At 40.0% G+C, this 22,447-nt stretch overlaps 1 protein-coding gene across 1 annotated transcript in view; it reads right to left on the bottom strand.

Annotated features, from left to right (window-relative positions):
* The window catches only part of FNDC3B (fibronectin type III domain containing 3B), a 358,693-nt gene that overhangs the window by 132,183 nt on the left and 204,063 nt on the right, over positions 1–22,447 (bottom strand). Inside the window, 3 exon segments of the mRNA XM_032630063.1 lie at positions 14,778–15,068; positions 18,209–18,365; positions 18,368–18,454. Coding sequence (XP_032485954.1) covers positions 14,778–15,068; positions 18,209–18,365; positions 18,368–18,454 — 535 coding nt within the window.

Raw genomic sequence — 22,447 nt, 5'->3', positions numbered from 1 at the left:
ATCCTGAATTATCTGAGTGGGCCTTAAATGAAATCACATGTATTCTTATAAGAAGGAAGCAAAGCAAGATTTGACATGCACAGAGGACAAAGCAATGTGAAGATGGAGCAGAGAGATATTTGAAGACACTGGTCTTCAAGATGGGAGTGATGCAGCCACAAGCAAAGGGAATGATGGCATCCCCTGGCTGGAAGAGATAAAAAAAAAAAAAAAAGATTCTTCCCTAGAGCCTCTGGAGGGAGCATTACCCTGCCAACACCTTGAATTCAACCCAGTGACACCTAATTTCAGACTTCTGGCCTCTGAAATCGTATTCTTCAGATTTCCTCCAGAGCCATGACAGAATAAATTTCCGTTGTTTTAAATCACTGACTTCGTGGTAATTTGTTAGTTATAGCCCGTCAGAGGTGTGCTCCGTTGAGCTAACCTCTTCATGGGCAACAGTAACTTCAATACGAATAGAGACAGCAAAGAAAATAAAGCCAAATTAAATGAACTGAGTTCATACTACATACATGCCAGGACTGTGTCAGAGTTTATCACAAACTTTTACTTTTAATCCATTCTCCTACTAATATGGAATATGGCACTGAAATTTGCTGAATTGCGGGGGGGGTCTGACAACAACAGATTAGGTATTACCCCCAATTTAGCATAGGGACAAAAAAAAGATTGATTGTATTGGCATTTACCCCTGCTCAGATGCCGTTTCCTGGTCAAACAAATTAATGTCAATCTTCCGATTTCCCGTTTTTCCCATCTCGTGCATAAAAATGATTCCAAAAATGCAGGAAGGAGATGGAAATAAGAGGACACAGAAAACCTACCAAGTGGATCATGCTCTTTTAAAGAAGGGCCATGAACTTATCTCAAGTGCTATCCTTTTCCTCAGATGTGCTCAATGAGCTTGTAACATAGTCTTAAAATAAGAGCACGTCTTGAACCTTTCTTCTTCAAAAGTAAATGGGTTGAGAGCTATGATAAAAATCTAGTACTAAAAGCATTCTTCTCACCTATCATTTCCTGCTTCTTCCCACTCCAAAAGCAAAACAAAAATACCCCAGTAGTAAATGAGTGAACAGATGAATGAGTAAAGAAATAATTCTAAATTTTAAAGGTCCATTCATAGTATTAGTGATGACAAGTATGGCAGATCGTGAAAGCCAGGCATTCAAAGTCGGGGAGGCAGGGGAGAGAATTCGCAGAATTTTAAAATGCAAGGGATAAAGAAAAGTATAAAACAGAAGAAAAAGAGAAGAATGAATGAGAATCCTAATTTCTGGGTACAAAACATTCCACAGATTACCAAGTTCAGACAACCAAAGTTCTGAAAGCTTAAGTAATAAAGGCTAATATATAAAAGATTACTCGTATCTCCCATTCCAACTAAAAGCAGCATGACTGCAGAATGGTCACCAACTGGCCCTGAAATTACTTAAAATAAATGGTGCAGAAAACAGGCATTTATCCAACCGCAGAATCAGGCAAAGCAGCAGAAAGTCTTACTGATTCTACAACGCATGTATCCTTACTACCAAAAAGATAACCTTTCTTCTATAAAATGCTAATACAGTAGACACTTATCAAACATTAATAGAGACGTTTTTGCCCTTATACATGATATTCGAGATGCGTTGAGTTCACTAAATCCAGAGACTGAAATGTGTGGAGAATAATACTTCACAGACACAGAAATCTTCAATAAAAAGGAAACACAGTTTCAAATAGAATACTGTCTGCCATCAAATTTGAGCTACCCTCTTGTGGACAACAGTGTGAATAGTAAGTATTAATAGTGTCAGTGTGTGTCAAAAAATAAAATAACATGATAGCTGAAGAATTAAAGCACCAACAACCATTTTAATTTAAGTAACACATGATTTTTAACCCGAGTTTTCAAAAGATGCTGATATCTTATGGAGTTCCTTGGGGCAACATTCCACCAAAAAAAAAAAAAATCTCCCTGAAAGACTAAACATTATTTTTTTTAATGTGCTTGGCAATATACTTAAATAGTTTTGAGGAACTCAGTGAACCTAAAATATGGCAGTTTCTCCATCCCTCTTGATTTTAAGGAGCTTACTGTTCCATATAATAATTTGTCTTTTCAAATAATAGGGAAAAAGAGGTCAATGTAAGTTCACCATGTGAATTAAGCACAGCAGTAACAAATGCATTTATGAAAATCTTTAAAAAATTGTTTGTAGACCTAGTTCTTCCCTCTCACTTCCTCATGTTGCTCTCTTGGGGTAGATCTAATAAGCCTAGGAAGCAAGATCTGAGCACTTACTAGAAATGCCATCAATATTCTTTTTTATTATATATAAATGTAAAGTTAAGAGTGAACTTCCTTTTTTGACTTTGGAAAGAGCTGACTGCATTTTAAAGTAACCTCAGTGAATAGACTTGAGGACACAGGGAGGGGGAAGGGTAAGCTGGGACGAAGTGAGAGAGTGGCATGCACATATACACACTACCAAATGTAAAATAGATAGCTAGTGGGAAGCAGCCGCACAGCACAGGGAGACCAGCTCGGTGCTTTGTGACCACCTAGAGGGGTGGGATAGGGAGGGTGGGAGGGAGACGCAAGAGGGAGGGGATATGGGGATATATGTATATGTATAGCTGATTCACTTTGTTATAAAGCAGAAACAAACACACCATTGTAAAGATATTATACTCCAGTAAAGATGCTAAAAATGAATTAAAAAAAAAGAAAAGAACAGGATGAAAACTACTTCAAAGGATGTGAAAAGATACAAACTATTTCTGAGGGAGTAGACTGAGATGGCTAAAGGGAGAGAGATGACTGCTCTACATGTCTGTAGTTTTTTCACTGTCAAAATAAGTAAATATTACTTCTATAAGTTAAATAAATCTAAACTAAAAACAAACAAACAAAAAGTAACCTCAGTTTGTTAGAGGACCTAAAAATAATGACATTTGATTAAAGCAGGCTGCTTTTAACAAAAGCACACTAACTCAAGGGTAGAGGTAAACCCCTTTCTTGTTCTTAACTTCCAAGTTAAAGTTTAAAAAGGAAATTGTTTTTCTAAATTTCCAGTTTTTAAGCATACCCAAACTCTAAAACATCCCTTTAACAACTGCAGAGCACTATCCAAAAACCCAATACTTCAATCCAGTGTACTGCTAACGCTGTGAAGTTCTGTGTAAGGCTTCATTTCTAATTCGCTTATCAAATCTACACTGGCAGTGAATGTCCTAACTCAGCACAGGAGGAAGACATAAGCTTCTGGAAAGCCCAAAGGGGAAAGAGTAAGAGTTTTATTTACATGGAGATTTGGTCAAAGTGGAGCTGCCCAAAGTGGAGCCACCAATAAAAGGGTTCATGGACCACACAGGGCAAAAGGGCTGTGCCCTACTCCGCTGGAAAATGCTGACTGAGTGGGTGGAATGCAATCTATGAAAATGGAACCACGAAACCTCTCTGCTTTTCTTCCTCTTGTTTTTGCCAAATTATCTTTATTCCACAATCCACAGAATCTTCCCTGTCCACCACGTTTCCTCCTTTCGTTCTACTTATTTTCCTTTTGGCCACTTCCTTTTGTTTCAATGTGCCATTCCTCTGAGGCCTTCTCCTCTCACTCCCGCCTCCTCATTTTCCAGTTTTCCGGATACCACAATTCCCTTTTGTGCCTGGAGCAAATCATCCCCACCACTATCATCTGCTCTTTCCTGCCCCTTTTCTGAGCTCAACGCCTGCCTGCGTGGAAAGCTCCATTCTTCTGATGCAGCTGGGAAGTAGCAGCTACAATTGGGGGGGGTGGGGCACGAAGCACATATAGGAAGGCAAACTCAGCACCAGAAGACAAGAAGAGGAGATTTTACGGTCAACTACAGCGACATTTACACTCTTTACTTTGTAAATCCTAAATCGCAAGCAATGAGCTGGTATCACTGCTGTCTCTCATGGACCTTACCCATTTTACCCTTGTGTTCTCTACTCAATCCTTAATAGAATTTCAAGGTCTCATTACAGTACCAAAGATTGGAACAGCGTGATATAATCGGCTGCGCTGTGGTGTGTATGGTCGGGCAAATTAAGTTGAAAATAAAAGCCAAGGCTGGTCAGAGCAGAAACGATGGCCTGTAATTAGCATATCTACAATACTGTCTATAATCGTCACGTTACAAGAAACTGGTCCTGTAAACCCAGAGATTCGATACCCTGCCTCTTCATACAGCACTTACATACAGGAATCCTAAAGGACCATTCCACAGGAGATGTAGTGACAAAATCAATGTTGACATAACAGCTGGAAAGTTGCCAAAATTCCATCACAAATGCCGAGACTATTTCAGATGGAGTATTAATAGGCATGGTCCCCGGCTCCACACACCATGTGGTGGTCAGCCTCTGAGATGACCCCTCCCCTACCTCACCCCACCATCATCCCACCTCGGGGTAGACGTCTTCCACACCGTATCAGTAGGTACAACATGTGACCAACAGAATGTGGACGTGTATGACTTCTGAGGTATAAGGAAGAACCGTGAAAGAGCTTGAAATTTAGTGGCTTTCCTAGCAAGCTTATCCGTCTGGGTTAACTAACGGCCCTACAGCAAGTAATATGAGTGTTAGCAAAATACAGAGAAGTCGTGGCTTGCCCAAGTCACCTCCAGCTACTCCTTCTTTTGCAGCACTTCTAACACCTAGCAAAGTAATTTAAAGCCATGTGTTGAGAAGGTTCAGACACAGAATCAAGCTGGCCCATTAGGCTCTACTCCTCGGCCTCACAAGAGAATCCAGCCCAGAGAAGAGGCAGAGGAGAGGTAAGGAGGGAACTGAATTTTATTCTTGCCCAGGATTTACAAGGCTGTTGGTGGTAAACGGTCACGGTCTTTTCTTGGGATTGGATGCCTCGCTGACTCCCCTCATATCTCAAATCCTTGGCACTGAAAGTTACTCAACATCGACTCAGAACACAGGAGGCCCTGTCCTGCAGCATTCCAGGGGGTGCGCTCCCAGGCTGGGGGTTCTGTTAACATGACCCACATGAGGCGGTTCTCTTCAGCAGAAAAATGCCATCGTCTTTCTTTTTTTTTTTTTTTTTTTTTTTTTTATTATTTTCTTTTATTTATTTACTTTCCTTTTTTCTTTTCTTTTTTCTTTTTTTTCCTTTTTTTTTTTTTTTGCGGTATGCAGGCCTCTCACTGCTGTGGCCTCTCCCGTTGCAGAGCACAGGCTCTGGACGCACAGGCTCAGCGGCCATGGCTCATGGGCCTAGCCGCTCCGCAGCATGTGGGATCTTCCCGGACCGGGGCATGAACCCGCGTCCCCTGCATCGGCAGGCGGACTCTCAACCGCTGCGCCACCAGAGAAGCCCCCATCGTCTTTCTTTATCCATATTCTTGAACATTTCTAAAGCACTTAGTGCCTCTAAAATTGTATTAAGAACTCATGACAGTCTTCTGAAATAGGTGCTATTAATGGTCCCCATTTTACACAGACATGAAGAAACTGAAGCTTTGAGAGATTAACTATCTTGCCCAAAGGCCCAAGGTTCACAAGGGGCAGAGGTGGGACTAAACCCAGATCTGCAAGGTCCTGACTAGTATGTTATTTTGCTTCTAAGTATGGCACATTTGTGACGATGCCCTTTGACCCAGTTAAATTCAGAATTCAACTTAGCTAAATGAGAGGATAACATGTAGAAGTTTCAATTCAATAAAATTGAAGGTTATATATGTACCAGAAACAAACCATGTCATCACTTATACCTGCTGTTTAAAGGGTTCTTTGGGATGACATGTATTTTACCCACATGGGTTCTGATGTCATCTAAATGCCTCTATGATCAGTTCCCAAGAAAGCAAAAAAAGGCAGAGAAAATAATATGGGTTCACAGAGTTAAGTACTACATATGGTAGAAACTAATCAAAATTCTGCCCTCGATCTTCTGGTGAACATTCACTGCAAGAGAAAACTCAAAAAAATGTTTGCATGTTGTCTGTCTTTTTTATATGTAAGTGAAAAATGGGAAGCTTCAAGTATGATTTAATGCGTTAAGACTTCTTAAACTGACATGACAAAAATATCTCATCCTGTCTGTTGAAAGAATCATGTAGTTAACATCTTTAAAACATTCCAGATTGCAACAGAAATACAGGGGGAAAGGGCAAAAGGCAAAAAGATAAGTGATGGAACTTGATAAAGACAACTATACACTCTACTCAACAGCAAAAATTTGGGCCACCACATTTTCCTCTTTGTTGAGCCACAGATTTTGCCTTTGTATCAGGAAAGTCAATGCCTCTGGAAGGAAAAAAAAAAATCAGTACACTGGGGTCTTACTGAAAAAAGTTATTCATTGCTGGATTTCTCCAGCTCTGGCCCTCAGAGGATAGTGCCCAGGTCAGAAAGCGCATGTCAGTGAGCAGCACCCGCCTCCTGAAAACAGCCTTCTGTCCCCAAGCCTCCCTCCCTTCCATCCCACACGCAGGAAACCTGCTCAGACCTCTCCCAGCATCCCTGAGCGGCCTTGGAGACTAGGGGATAGATCTGGCAATCTACATCTGAAATGGAAGTAAGGGTGTTAATTGCCCAGCTTCCTGCCAAAATGAGTATATCTTGCATTTTGATCCAAGGGTCCACATTGTCTCTTCAAAAAAATAAAAGTCACTTGGGTTTGACTGGACTAATTTCACTTTTCAGACTGTACTTGGCAGAAGAATGGGTAAATTCCACTGACTTGAGCTCATTTTTTTTTTCATGTTTTCTTGATATCTTTGCCATGCACAGGATTCATATGCAGCTGCAAACAGGTGAAAACACACGGGATTTATCATCACCAAAGACTTGAGATGAAGCAGTAATGAAAATCCAACTAGAAACTGTACCATTTTCAAATGCAGTGTGGAAAGCACCCACACCGGGAGAAAGGATCCCTGCCCCCTGCACAAGTAAACTCTCTTCCAAAACACCCAGTCAGAGTATGCCTAGGAGGTATGTGCTCATGAGAGAAAAAGGCTGCAGGTGAAAGAAGAAATGAGCCACTTATGAAGTGTGAAAGCCCCACTAAACACCTTATCTTAAACAGAACAGCACCAGTGTTCTCTCTTATAGGGAGCCAGGACCAAAAGAGACTCCAAAAGAAAATCTGCCTTGACTCGTCACATTCCAGACCTTATTAACATTAGGCTTGTCCTTCCAAACAAAGGAAACGACTGTCAGCCCTGCACAGATGGATGCAGCCGCCCCTCCCAGAGCCAAGCCACCCAGCAAGAGACAGTCTCCAAGAACCGGCAACTGCCCACAATCTCAGACCTCGGGAGGAAAAGGCCGTCCTCACCCTCACTACAGCAATTCTTATCTGCAGAATGAATAAACTTTCATGCTAATTTCAGTACATACATACAGGGGTCAGATTCTGGTTTCTGACCAGTAATAGCAAAATGTAGAAAGAGAAAAATGTCAGGGAGGGCCATCTGAGAAGAAATCAGAACACAAAAACCTGGTAATAAGGAATACTACTACTGGGGGTCAGAAGGAGAAAAGCACAAGAATAATGCTTTTGTCACCGGCTTTCAATGTTACAATCAGAAACTATCATTCTATGTGATGGAATGTTATCAACAGTGTAACTGAATCTCTGGATTGTCAACAATTCCAAAGGTCAAATGCCAAAAGCATGCTGTATCTTCATCTTCTTCTATATTTGGAAGTCTTACCATTTTGTCCCAATGTTTTCCCACATGGCACTGTAAGTTCTAGAGGTCTTCACGTAAACTACTACTTAAACGTTAGCAACATAAAAGGGACTCTCTCCACCTCCCGTATATGCTTATCATTATACAGGTACTACAAAAGGAATAAGCTTCAACTTAAAATGAGTGTTTTAACTGAACGCCTCCCATACCCCTCATTTAAAAATCTTCCTTCAAAATTGCTTGGCATTCACGGGGCCAGTGGTTTTCAAATGTTACTGTGGCTGATTACCATCTGGAGAGCTCAACAAAACACAGGTTGCTGGGCCCCACCTCCACCAAGTGTAATCCAGCAGGTCTGGGCAGGCCAGGAGGGCACGTGTCTTACAAGCTCCTAGATGGCGATGAAGCTGTGGCCTGGGACTGAACAGCCAGAGTCCAAGTGTGGGTGAGGAAAGCTCTGCGGATGACAAGTGCCCATATCTCCCGCCCCAAGCACAGCAGCACCAACTCTATCTGCTGTTACAACGTGTGTGTGTGTTGTGAGAGAGAGAGAAAGAGAGAGAGAGAGATGGTGGGGGGGAGGAAGGATTCTGTATTTCATTGCGGATCCACATGAGATTTTTGTTTGTTTGTTTGTTTTACGGTACGCAGGCCTCTCACTGCTGTGGCCTCTCCCGTTGCAGAGCACGGGCTCTGGACGCGCAGGCTCAGCGGCCATGGCTCATGGGCCCAGCCACTCTGCGGCATGTGGGATCTTCCCGGACCGGGGCATGAACCCGTGTCCCCTGCCATCGGCAGGCGGACTCTCAACCACTGCGCCACCAGGGAAGCCCTGAAAATCACTGACTTTAACTCACCTGTTCATTTTACTGAAAGGGAAACTGAAGCCTAGTGAAATGACTTGTTATGTATCACGTAATCTAAAACACAAACAACTGTTATCTTACAAATCCATTAAGGTTTTAAAATGTTCAAGTAATGACTGAAAAAGATAAACCCAGGGATGAGGTAAAGGTCAGCAGTATCAACTGCACGCACAAAATACTTTCTCACACACACACACACACACACACACACACACACAAGGTGTTTGGAGATTGTGACTTATAAACACTCTTGATGTTCTTTCTTTCTCCCCTTCCCCTACCCAAACAACCCCCCCCATTATTAATGGGGTTGCTTACTTAAGTCTTTTCATATTATCAGACAGTGGATCCTCACCAAAGTTTTCGTTTTTCACTCTGGCTTCACATAATCATTTCTAAAACAGTACCAGCAGATAACCTAACTCTCCTTTCTGAGGATATATCAATATGACACAGGGACTACAGCGCTGGCTGAAAACTAGGAGATTTCAGTTACAAAACTGTATCCTCTGAATAACTTCCTTGATATCATATGTTTCGGTTTTTACCAAGGATAAAATGGAAGGATGAAACTTCCCTCTCACTCAATGAAGAGCAACAGAAACTTCTGTAGCCTCTGTGATAAAAGGAACATGACAACCTTAACTTGGTTTGGGCCACAGAAGAGGCTCAAGGCCAAGCTCTTCTTGTACAACATTCTGCACACAAGGACAAATTCTGTCACCCTGTCCTTGAACAACTATGGACATGGTGCTCTGCCACTGAACTAAAATCAAATGAAGGTTAAGGAAAAGAAAGAGAAGGGAAATTTTCTTGCAATATTTTCCCCTAATCAATCTGCCATTACTATGCCTTGGGGAGACAGACAGGCTCCACAGAAAGAGATGATATTTGAGCTGGCTCTTGAGGACTGAGTTGGAGTGTGCTAGGCACAGGGACTGGAAGGAAAAGCCAAGAAGAGAAGATGAGGCATATTCTTGAAATAGGGCAAAACTCTGGGCAGCTGGTGGGGAAATCTAAAGTACTTGGGAAGGTGAGCATCAAGCAGCTTAGACTTTATTCTCTGGACAATGGGGACCACCATGGAGGTTCCTTAGGGAGGGGAACGTTCAGATCTGATGTAGCTGCGGCCGTAATCAGAGGATGGGATGGAGAGGAAGATGGATAATCCCATTTCCTAAAACATAGGGTGGTCCTTCTCAGACTAAGCATAGGGAATCCTAACTCAGGTTTCTAAAAAATGTATGAGGAGATGCCAAAGAAAGGATGCCCCAAGAGGGTATCCAGAGTTCTCGCTCACTCGGAACTTTAAGTGTCCCTGATGGGGTGATGAGAAGATGTGTGAAATCTGGCACCTCTGGGAAGGCAGCACATTTTTACCCCAGTAGCAATCTCTCTCAGAGAGCCTGGATGCAACTTTCAGAGGTAGAGGTCCAGGAGTACAGGATTGAGCTTTCAAAATGAAGAGGGGTATAAGCAGAAGGAAGCCACTTCTGGCTTACAGGGGAAGGAGTTGCAGGGCGAGGGCATGAAGGCAAGAGAGACGGCATCGGATGGCGGGAGGGGGAGAAGGGGGCGCAGGGGCACATAGAGATACTTGTTTTGAGAAGGGCATATATCTTGATGAGAGCTGACCCTAAGATTACAGGGGGGAGACGATAAGAATATTCAAGTAACAAGGGTGACCATTATACTGAGGTGTTAAGAACCGAGATAGACTACTTTTAATATTTAATATTGGGAATTAAAATACCCATTTTACTGATGAGGATACAGAGATTCAGGGAATACTAAAAGCAAATAGTCAGCAAGTGACAAAACCCGATTCTAAGCCAAGTGTGTCTGATACCAAAGCCCCAACTGTTCTCTGCCCACATCACACCATCAACTCCAAGGTGTACAAGAAAACTGGAATCGTACATTTCCCTGATGGTACTGTAGACTTTGTCCTGCCTAAGCTGTTTTCCTAAAGGTACCAGCAGTAAATGAAAGGAGGGGTTGGCTGCAGAGCAGATGGCTTGTTTTAGAGAACAGGGCAGTTAAGAACACAGGGTTCATTCCACAAATATTTACTAAGTACATACTATGTGCCACACACAGTCCTAGGAGGTGGGGAGAAAGTGGTGAGCTAAAGTTCCTACCTCACATCATATACAAATTAGCAAACCACACCTTCCATAACCATCCTTGATATCAGAACAGTAGTTCTCTATCTTGCTGGCCATCATTCTCAGTGGAAGTTTAATAAAAAAACATGAAGCCAGATCAGGTGAAGAGATTCTGGTTTAGCAGGTCTGCAATGAGGGTTAGGGGTCTGCATTTTTTGGAAGTTCCACCAGTGTTTCTGAAGTACAAACAAGAGAACCAAGATTCCAGAGAGTAATTAAGCAATCTCCACCTTTTTAATATATTTATTTGTTTAGATTAACATAATTTGTTTGCTTATCACAGGACCAGGTACAAATTTGAAGTTTGCCCTTTTCCTTTTACATTTGTATTTTCTAAGTGGTAAAAAGGCGGTAAGTAATTCAAGTAGATTCCCTCAAAAACTAGGGAATTCTGAGACTAAAAGCTGGCCTCCTCTGGCAAACGTGGGCATCTTAAGTAGAATGTAGAAAAATACCACAACCTGTACGTCATGGTTAAGTATAAACCCTAATCTTGTGCTAACTACACATGAATGTAAACAGATCAACATACTAGAATTAACTGTAGCTTCGTATTAATCAGATGGCACTGAAAACTTAAGAATTATTTGAGAAACTTACTTCCTGGGTACAGGAGTCAGTTGCAGTACATTCAAGCAAAAAGATACCCTGGGAGAATGTTGCCATTTACGTATGAGAAGGCAGAAGAAGCCTTCTGGGATCCTTTCAGCCAACAATCACATTCTGAGCCAGACAGGGCTGAACCACTATGAACAACATTATGGACTCCAGGAACAAGAGGTGCTTTTGTTCACCTATTCCACCTGATTCAGGTTTTCCTCTTTGCTTCGGACAACCTGGAGGCTCAAAGCCAAACAGATGGCCTACATCAAACAACCCTTCGGGATTCTTTCTGTACAACCTTACTCGTGTCTTCGTCTTATTTGTCCTCAGTTTCCTCAGATATTTGTTTTTTTATAGATTACTTTTCAGAGCAGTTTTTTTTTTTTTTTTTTTTTTTTTTTTTTTTCTTTTTTAGCGTTACGCGGGCCTCTCACTGCTGTGGCCTCTCCCGTTGTGGAGCACAGGCTCCGGACGCGCAGGCCCAGCGGCCATGGCTCACGGGCCCAGCCGCTCCGCGGCATATGGGATCCTCCCGGACCGGGGCACGAACCCGCGTCCCCTGCATCGGCAGGCGGACTCCCAACCACTGCGCCACCAGGGAAGCCCTCAGAGCAGTTTTAATTGCAGAGCAAAACTGATCAGATGCAAAGAAGGCCCTTATACACCCCACCCACCACATGCACGGAGCCTGCCCCACCTATCATGTCCACGCCAGAGCAGTACATTTGTTACAGTTGATGAACCTACACTGACACGCCACCATTACCAAGTCCATAGTTTACGTTAGGGTGTATGTAACTCTTGGTGTTGTACACTGTATGGGTTTTGACCAATGTATGTGATATGTACCCACCATTACAGTATCAGACAGAGTAGTTTCACTGCCCGAAAAATCGTCTGTGCTCTGCCTGTTCACTCCTCACTCCCTGAACCCCTGACATCTATGAATCTTTTCACTGCCTCCATAGTTTTGCCTTTTCCTATTGGATAGTTGGAATCATACAGTATGTAGCCTTTTCAGACTGGCTTGTTTCACGTAGTAACATGTATTTAAGGTGGCTCCATGTCTTTTACAGCTAGATAGCTCATTTCTTTTTAGTGCTGAGTAATACTCCATGTGTGCACGAACCAGTTTATTTATCCATTTACTTACTGAAGGACATCTTGGTTGCTTCCAAGTTTTGGCAATTATGAATAAAGCTGCTCCAAACACCCGTGTGTATTTTTTTGTCAGGACGTAAGTTTTCAATTCATGTCAGCAAATAGTTATTTTTTTATCCAATATGTAAACCCCTTCAGATCCTTACTGGAATGCACTAGAGTACATAAAATAATACTCCATCTGACTCTATATATTTCATGGCTAAACCATGTGGAGAGTAGCACTTGGAGTGATCTTGAGTAGGCAAATACTGTGATGAGAAAAGGAACAATACACCAAGTTTGAACTGAAGGTGAGATAAAAATATTTTCTAACTCTTTTCATTGTGAAACACACACTCCCAGAAGCCCATAGTGAAAAAGATCTCACTGTTACCAACACAATAACATGTTTTCTACACAACAACAAAGAGCTTGAGGTGCTCAAAATAATCATACTCTGTCATAATGTAAAATGCCAAAAGGCTTGTAAACATATGTACATTAGCAAACATTTCAGCGTTGATTTCAATGCAAATCCATTTCCTCTCTTACAGCTATGAGAGAATATTAAAATATAGGGCAGCTTACACATTTAGGTATATGTAAAAGGAAATAATTGCATATATAAGGAAGGTTTACTTTTGCCAGGTAATTCATAACTTCACTAATTTTGTATGCTAACTTTAACTCTGCTTCATCTTATTTCCCTTCTCTTATTGTCTCTCTGCCTCTTAGATCTTACTCAAATTTGTTTTATCTGCCTCTATTATATTTATCTATTTCATCTGCCTTAAATCTTTTTTGATGCAAGTCAGAACAAAAAGTATTAAAGAATTAATCAAGTAATCAAGGTAGTTCAAACTTCATAAGCTCTCTGAAAACAGCTTATACATTCTTTTTCTCTTTTCTGTAGACTAAAATTCTCCTTAGGAAAACCTATTTCTAATTTTTTTGTGTGTGAATTCTCTCTTAAATGCCCATGATTGAAAATTATAACTTGCTAATAACTGAATTTCAAACTTAGAAATTATAGTATTATTTGACTAAAAATCATTTTATACAGCAGACACAGCACTTTCCACTAGGAGCTGTTCGAAAGCCTCTTAAATCTTGGGTCACTCTTATATACTTGTTTATGTTTTGTTTAATAATTATAATAATAATGCATGGTAATTAAATAAAAGTTGGAAAATACAGAAAAGAATAAACAAAATTAAAAGCACCTATAATATATCTCACAGAGAAATTACTGCTCACTTTTCACTGTATCTTACTATTGCTCTTTTTCGTGCTACAGTTCACTCATATGAACAACACGGGAGGAAATGTTGATGCCAGTGTCTGGTTTTACCTAATTTTCCTCTGCCCTGACGGAGGCCAGTCTTCCCTACACAATCAACCATACACTAATTCTGTCTTTTTCATTCACAAACACATTCTCACATACACAATGCCGGTTTCTACCTGGATGAGGTCCGATAAGGAAGGAGTGTATTTAATAGTGTTATAATCCGTTCTTACCTTGTCTTTCACATGTCTTTATTTCTATCTGTTATCTCACCTAGCTTATCAAAATGTTCTCCTTTTGCTTCCCTTAAGTCAGCCTTCTACATATGCCTATATAAAAAGCTTCTGTTTTTAACTCCTGTGGCATAAGAACAGGTTGTGTCTAAGTCTTACCTAAAAGCTTCATTTAAAGCACGCGCACCTTCTTCCCATATTTATTGATCTACAGCCACAAGACTAATCTACAAAGAAACAAATGCCCTTTTGAACTGATGTCTCTCTATTTATATGTGGTGCCCCTAATTCTTCCCTCTCATCCTTGGTCTATGAATACTTCATTCAGGGTGCCAAAGGTGGCATTGAAAACAATAACTGATGAGGGAGACAGAAATATATTCCCTTACACGATGATAAATTTCACTACAGTATGGAAGTAATTACATCTGGTTTTATAAGGTATAATTATTTTGAGATTTAAACTAGCCCTACACTCCTTAGAAAGTTTACCTGTTTTACTTAGGATCTCTTCCACATTTGTCTACTTAGAATGAAACAACGGAAGTAAGCTAACGTGAAAACACTGTCAGGTACTTGTTACTGAGATTAAGTAGAACGTGACACAGCACGTGTGATCGAAGAAGGAACACTTCTGTCATGAAGTAGTAATAGAAAAGAGATGACAAAACATCCTGTCCTTGCTAAGCAAAAGATAAGAGAAGGTCTACCCTATCGCTCCTAGCAGAAAGACCAGCTGCCATGCAACGCCCTGACAGAAAACTCGGCGTCTCACTCTTTCACGGCAAACGTCTTTGAACATTACCTTGCAAGTCTGCGTCACTTGACTTCGGACTGCTTCTTGCTCGCCGCTCTGTTTTCTTAACGCCCGGCCCACCGCTGCCTCCTCCCCCGCCTCCGCCGCCGCCACCACCACTGTGGCCCTTCCCGTAGCCGTTGTACACGGTTGTGCAGTTGCTCTTGTAGATCGAAGAAGGAGGGCTGTTGAGGCGATTCTGGCGGTCAATCTGGCGGTCTTTCAGCTTTTTGTGCGGAGGCTTGCTGTACTGGTCTTCTCGGGTGATATAACTCGACATTCCATAGAGTGGTATAATTTCTAAAATGATGATTATGACAAATGCAAGCTCAGTCTACGTTTCCAATAACAAATTATTACAGGGTCAAATGACCTGATGCCTGAAGGAAGAAGTTTAACATATTACTAAATACAGTATAAAAGCGATAGGCAGATTACACATGTTTAAAATATTCCCATTCATTTCTAACCAATAAAGGAATAATTAATCATTAAAAAACTATACTGTATGTTCAGAAATGTTCCAGAAATTATGGGAAATACTGAAGAAGGGTTACTGTCCACCAGGAGTTCATATTTTAGTTGAATAGATAACTAAGCTTGATTTTGCCTGTTATTTTTAGTAGTTGCAACATACAAAAAAAGTTAGAATTAACAAATAAAATACCCCCTTAAGTAATGTGTTCTTAGAATCAAGATACTTGAAAGTATGCTTATCCTTACAGACAGAATAGCATTTCTATCAGAAAGTATATAGCAACTAGAATATAAGGAGTTATTTGTGCCACCTAGAAGAGCCAACATTTGAACAAAACCTACTAAAATGAAAAGATGAGAAATTTCCATTAAAAATAATCAAAGCTCACAGAATCAGGGGAAATGTTCAAGGAGATCTTGTAGTGATAAATATAAGCCATCTCTGGAACCTGGTGCCAAGCATAATAATCTACGGTCATAAACTAGTATTTTGGGGTAATCAGGAGGTAAGACAAACTGACTAGTAGAATGTCACCTGGCTTCACTATCCATATTTTTACATGGCTCAAAAGAAAATGGGAGCCTGCAAAATAATCTCACCATCTTAAGGGAAAACATTTATTTTAAATTTAAATTTTTTAAGCAATTAAAAATTCTATTTAGACATTAATAAAAATGGTAATGTATAACACAGACACTGCGTCCTTCCACGTTTATAAGAAAAAAAGGCCCCACGCGCACAGAGTGACCATTCAAATCTGAGTATTTCTGAGCATGATTAGGGAGCATTTCTAATTATTTCTCTTGACACGAGACCTAAACCAGCACTGTCCTAGGCACACCAGGAATGTATGGTCACCCTATATAACTTAATGACTAATGTTTCAATTGTTCAATGGTAAAGCTCCACTTTTCATTTTCTTTCTGTTCACATAGCTTGAGGAAGACCTTTAAAAAGCACATCTTTACAAGATAACCAATCTGCACTAGAGAAACACAATCCTATTCAAAAAGTGCATGCCCAAATAAATTATGTCTAAACATATACAAAAAGAATGGTAAAAAGGCTTTAAATATCACAACGCATTACACTTGAGACTTAAAATATTCACCATGGGTACTGATAGAATAATATTTTAAAACATCAAGAACTTTTAAACTCACATGGTTTGGGAAATTAAATGTTTAAATTGCTTTTAGGTGTATGCACACTGAGAACTAAGGTAAGACAATATATAAAAGGCTTTTTATTTATAAAGCAAAGGATTTTTGTTTTCCGCTTTCTTTAATTTGGAATCAATGAAGGCACTTTTATTTTACATTATTGCTCTATGTTATTTTAATGAAATTAAACCAAAATACCCTATTCAATGAAGACAATATAATTTCTCTTTTTGCTTAATTCTAACGATGACTTAAATCATACTGTTGTATAAAATTGCAGAGGACACCATTCACAAAACAGTAACTATGTGGCATCCTACTAAAAGACTGCTGAAATAAGGCAGGTCAGACACTCTTCATCAAGCAATGAGTCAGTAGCCAAGGCTTTTCACACTGTCATTAAGCTCAGACCCAACCAGAAAACTCTGACAAATACTCAAATACTTAATGTGTACTGTGTCAGAGTACTGAATACTTTTTTAAAAACTATACTTAATTAACTGAATTTTTTCAGTTTTTATCAAAATGTTTTCATGGAACATGCCCAGTCTGATGTTTTGGAGTGTTATGCTACTAGGCAAAAAGCCTTTAGCAATAGGAAGCTATTGATGCCTCCATGCAATTAAAGTATTGATTCGCCTTTTGCTATCATCTCTCCATACCCCATTATAATAGCACCTGATTCTTTTGAATTATATTAAATTTCTTTCTAACTACTACAACTACAAAAAATCAAATTCTATCCCTAAGTTACAACAGGACACAGGGTATTTCACTTAAAATACCCATCTCAAATTTTTCTTTGTTAATAAGAAAATATTCCAATGTGATATAAACATACAGGGGGAAATATATATATATATATATATATATATATATATATATATATACACACATATATATACATAAAGTGGATGAGAGAAGGTAAGGTGATAACTTCCTCCAAAACTAACAGGCATTTCTCATACAATTTATCTGTAAACCAATGTAATAAGTGTTTGAAACAATAAAACACTTCAATTCACAGTCAGACACAGAAGAAAATCCCTTTGCAAAGTCCTAGAGGTTGAAGTCTAATTTTATCCTCACTTATCTGGTTTCTTAGTATCCATTTTGATAGAGAAGGGCTTTAGACTAAACCAACACCAAGACCAAAACTAAAAAGAAATAATGTCGGTATCTCTGAGACTCTTTTTCATTTCAAGGTAAATATTTGCCTAACAACCAGTGAAACTGTGGCTGCACTAATGGCTATTCTTAAACTAAAAAACAGCGTTCAGGAAGACCACACCAACAGTCAGGGGATTTGGAGTTCGCCAAGATTGCAACAGAGCATCCAAGAAACCAAAAGTTTACGAAGACCTCGGCAGTCTTCTATCACTGGAAAAGGGGCACAAAACCCTTTGTAAATTCCCTTCTACTGCTAGACCATATGGATGCCTAAGAAATAATGTGCTGCAAGTTCTGTCCTGGGCCATGCTCACATAAAATATGTTATCAGGACATGGGAACATATGATAGGTTACTGCCTCTTTTCTGAAATAAGAAGTGGCTCTCCCACTACCTGCTCTCTGTGGCGTGGGATGAGGGCAGAATTTGAAAACATATAAAGAAAGAAAGAGTTGCAAGACACAATTCAAGACAAAGAAAGTTAGGAATTTACCATGAGCTTTATACAACAGATAGAACCTCTTCTACCATGTTTATTACAGAGGAAACAAAGCTGCTCACTGGCTCTGTCAAGCTACTTAAATGTTGTAACCAGTTCCAACAGCTCCCGATGCCAGCAATCTACTCACCTTGTTCACCATATATTGTAGGGGGAAGATGATGCTGAGGAAAAAACTGAGGCGGCATATCTCCAGGTCCAGTAACAGGTGGGTAGTAAGCTGTGTGTGAGTTATGAATAAAATGCGGGTGGTGAGTCAGGTAGGGGGGTAGGTGATGGGTTGGGAGAACATGGCCGAGGGGTAGCTTGGGGGGTAGCACTCAGGAGACTGGGGTGTGACCACCACCCGGCGGACTCCAGTATTGTCTTCAATCACCTAAAGAAAACAGCAGAAAGAATGCAGTATGCATTATTAGTAATATCCTGTGAATGTATACGATATTTAATTACTTCCTCCTTAACTTTAATCTTCTCTCCTCCATAGGGAAAAAAAAAAAAATTAGTGCATGTTGAATTCTTATTCTCTAATTCAACTAGTTAAATGATTTTAGCTGGTGGTTTTCCAGAAAGAGACTTTTGGGCCACGTAAATATGCCTTAGAGGGCTGAGCTTCCACGTCTACCCCATAACACCCAACCCCATTCCTGCTTTAGCAAGCACAGTTCCATGACACTGGGGCTTCAGGAAACCAAGGTAACATTAACTTCAGAACCCATAATAATACCTAAAGGTCATTTAATCTGGAACCAAGGTTGTGGATGAAATGAGGGATCCCAACCCTTCAAACACTTGAGCAATCCCAAACCGAGGACAACCTTTGCTCCCAGATGTCCTGACGATTGTACCGAGCGGTTGTGAAGGAGACATTGTGACCGGGGACCTCCTGTGCGCAGAGTGAGCCCATCAACATTCTATCTATACTTTCTTCAAATGATTTTTGAAAAATTCAACCAAGGAAGGTAACATAAGGCAGTACAAAGCCAATATTTATTGCCTCTGTGGCCAACTGCATGCTACCTGCTCTAGGAGCAAACAATTTTGTTGAGACACAAGATAAGAAAAAATACAACAGAAACCATAATCCAAAGGTAAAGCCTGGGGTACAGAGAACAAGAGCATGAAATGGCAGAATCAGAGCAGGCTTCAGGGACCTCAAAGAACTGGTAGGGCTGGGACAGGTGAGAGCATGGCCCCTGCATTAGGGCCCTGCAAAAAAAGGGACAATGACGCCACAAGAATAAACCTAGAAGCCAGAACAAGGCTTCCAAAGAGACCAGATGGCCTAATCTAGCTTAAGACAATCAGGTACATACACTGATAGGAAATTTTGTCTTTAAAAAAAAAAAAAAAAAAAACCCTGAAAATTAAACTTGTGTATTGAAATAGACTTCTCATTACATCTCAGGAGGCTGATTATAGGTCAAAATAAAATGACTTAATCATGTCTAAAGCATTCTAATAAAAAAAATAATAGTAAGCTTTGTTTCCTAAAATACTGCTTGAGACAAAATGGCAAGTTTATCAACATTAGTCTGTACTTCAGTGAACAACATACGTTTAATTTTAATTAATAGCCATTAATCTTTTTTTTTTTTTTTTTGCTGTACGCGGGCCTCTCACTGTCGTGGCCTCTCCCATTGTGGAGCACAGGCTCCGGACGCGCAGGCTCAGCGGCCATGGCTCACGGGTCCAGCAGCTCCGCAGCATGTGGGATCTTCCTGGACTGGGGCACGAACCCGCATCCCCTGCATTGGCAGGTGGACTCTCAACCACTGCGCCACCAGGGAAGCCCAAGAGCCATTAATCCTTATGTTAAGAAAAAAAAAATCTTTGTTTATTAATGAACCTATTAATATAATAGCTTCAGAATTAACTACTATGTTAATAGTTTATTAATAAAGCAATAGTAACTCCTTAAAATTAAGATTCTGAGTCATACTCCCTACTAAAGCTCAGGATGTAGCTTTTTACATATTCTTTATTAAATGTAACCCCTTCCTGGCCTTGGCAAGTTAATCACATTAGCCTCATTTAGGCTGCTAAGTTACAGGTATATGTGAAATGGTGCTTAAACCATGACACTAGAAATTCTAATGTATACACTAATAATTACCATCAAAGCATCTTCTGTTTTTTTCTTTATTGAATTATAGTTGATTTTGCAATATTGTGTTAGTTTCTGTTGTACAGCAGTGATTCAGTTATACATATGCATATATATGTATTCTTTTCCATTATAGTTTATTTCAGGATACTGAATATAGTTCCCAGTTCTATACAGTAGGACCTTGCTGTTATCTATTTTATATATAGCATTGGGTTGGCCAAAAAGTTCCTTTAGTTTTAAGTAAAAATAAAAGACATTTTTCATTTTCACACCAAGAACTTTATTGAACAACGTATTCACTGTTTTGTTCCACTACCTTCTGCCATTTTTCAGGCAACTTCATAATTCCATCTTCCCAAAACTTTCTATTTTTTTTTGACCAAAGAACTTTTCCAGGTTGCCTTGTACAGTCTTCCAGGGAACTGAAATTTTTTCCATTAAGAGAATTTTGTAAAGACCGAAATAAGTGGAAATCTGAAGGTGCAATGTCTGGTGAATACAGAGGATGAATCAGAACTTCCAGCCAAGCTGTAACAGTTTTTGCCTGGTCATCAAGGAAACATGCGGTTTTGCATTATCCTGATGGAAGATTCTGCATTTTCCCTTGACTAATTCCAGATGCTTTTCATCAGGTGCTGCTTTCAGTTGGTCTACTTGGGAGCAGTTCTTGTTGGAATTAATCCTTTGGTTCTCTGGAAGGACCTCGTAATAGAGGACTCCCTTCCAATCCCACCATATATACAACATCCCCTTCTTTGGATGAAGACCGGCCTTTGGTTTGGTTGGTGGTGGCTCATTTCGCTTGCCCCACGATCTCTTCCATTCCACATCATTGTATAGTATCCACTTTTCACGCCTGTCACAATGTTTTTAAAAACAGAACATTTTCGATATGTTTCAGTAGAGAATCCCGTGAGGTGATATGGTCAAGAAGGTTTTTTTGCACTTAATTTATGTGGAACCCAAACATCAAAGCGATTCACATAGCCAAGCTGATGCAAATGATTTTCAATGCTTGATTTGGATATTTTGAGTATGTCAGCTATTTCCTATGTGGTATACGTTGATTGTTTTCAATTAATGTCTTGATTTGGACGCTATCAACTTCAACTGGTCTACCCAACAGTGGAACACCGTCCAGCCAGAAATCTCCAGCACGAAACTTCACAAACCACTTTTGACACGTTCGATCAGTCGCAGTACCTGCTCCATACACTGCAGAAATTTTTTGTGTTTAAGTTGCATCTTTACCTTTCTTGAAACAATAAAGCATAATATGCTGACAATGTTGCTTTTTCTTCCATCTTCAATATTAAAATGGCTATGCAAAAATTCACCAATTTTGATTTTTTTTTTTTTAATGCACGCTGATATGACAGCTGTCACAATACAATCTAACATTGTTTTGAATGAAGTTAAAGACAACTAAGTGCTACTCGAGCCAGCTTACAAGAAAACCAGACAAACTTTTTGGTCAACCCAATAGTTTGTATCTGCTAATCCCCAAACCCTAATTTATCCCTCCTCCACCACCCTCGCTTTCCCCTTTGGTAACCACAAGTTTGTTTTCTATGCCTGAGTCTGTTTCTGTTCTGTAAGTAAGTTTATTTGTATCCTACTTCAGATTTCACATATAAGTGATATCATGCGATATTTGTTTTTGTCTGGCTTACTTCACTTAGTATGATAATCTCTAGGTCCATGCATGTTGCTGCAAATGGCATTATTTCATTCTTTTTTTTTTTTTTTTTGGCTGACTAGTATTCCACTGTGTATATATACCACATCGTCTTTATCCATTCATTTGTCGATGGACATTTAGGTTGATTCCATGTTTTGGCTACTGTATATAGTGCTACTATGAACACTGGGGTCCGTGTATCTTTTCGAATTACAGCTTTCTCCAGATATATGTCCAGCAGTGAGATTGCTGGATCATACGGCAACTCTATTTTTAGTTTCTTAAGGAACCTACATACTGTTTTCCATAGTGGCTGCACCACTTTACATTCCCAGCAACCGTGTAGGAGGGTTCCCTTTTCTCCACACCCTCTCCAGCCTTTGTTATTTACAGACTTTTTAATGATGGCCATTCCGACCAGTGTGAGGTGATACCTCTTTGTAGTTTTGATTTGCATTTCTCTAACAATTAGTGATGTTGAACATCTTTTCATGTGCCTATTGGCCATCTGTATGTCTTCTTTGGAGGAATGTCTATTTAGGTCTTCTGCCCATATTTTGATTGGGATTTTGTTTGTTTTT

This window comes from Phocoena sinus, chromosome 4 (assembly GCF_008692025.1).
Source record: "Phocoena sinus isolate mPhoSin1 chromosome 4, mPhoSin1.pri, whole genome shotgun sequence".
NCBI classification, from domain to species: Eukaryota; Metazoa; Chordata; class Mammalia; order Artiodactyla; family Phocoenidae; genus Phocoena; species Phocoena sinus.
The sequence above is the reverse complement of the archived record's forward strand: the minus strand, read 5'-3'. Positions and strand labels throughout refer to the sequence as shown.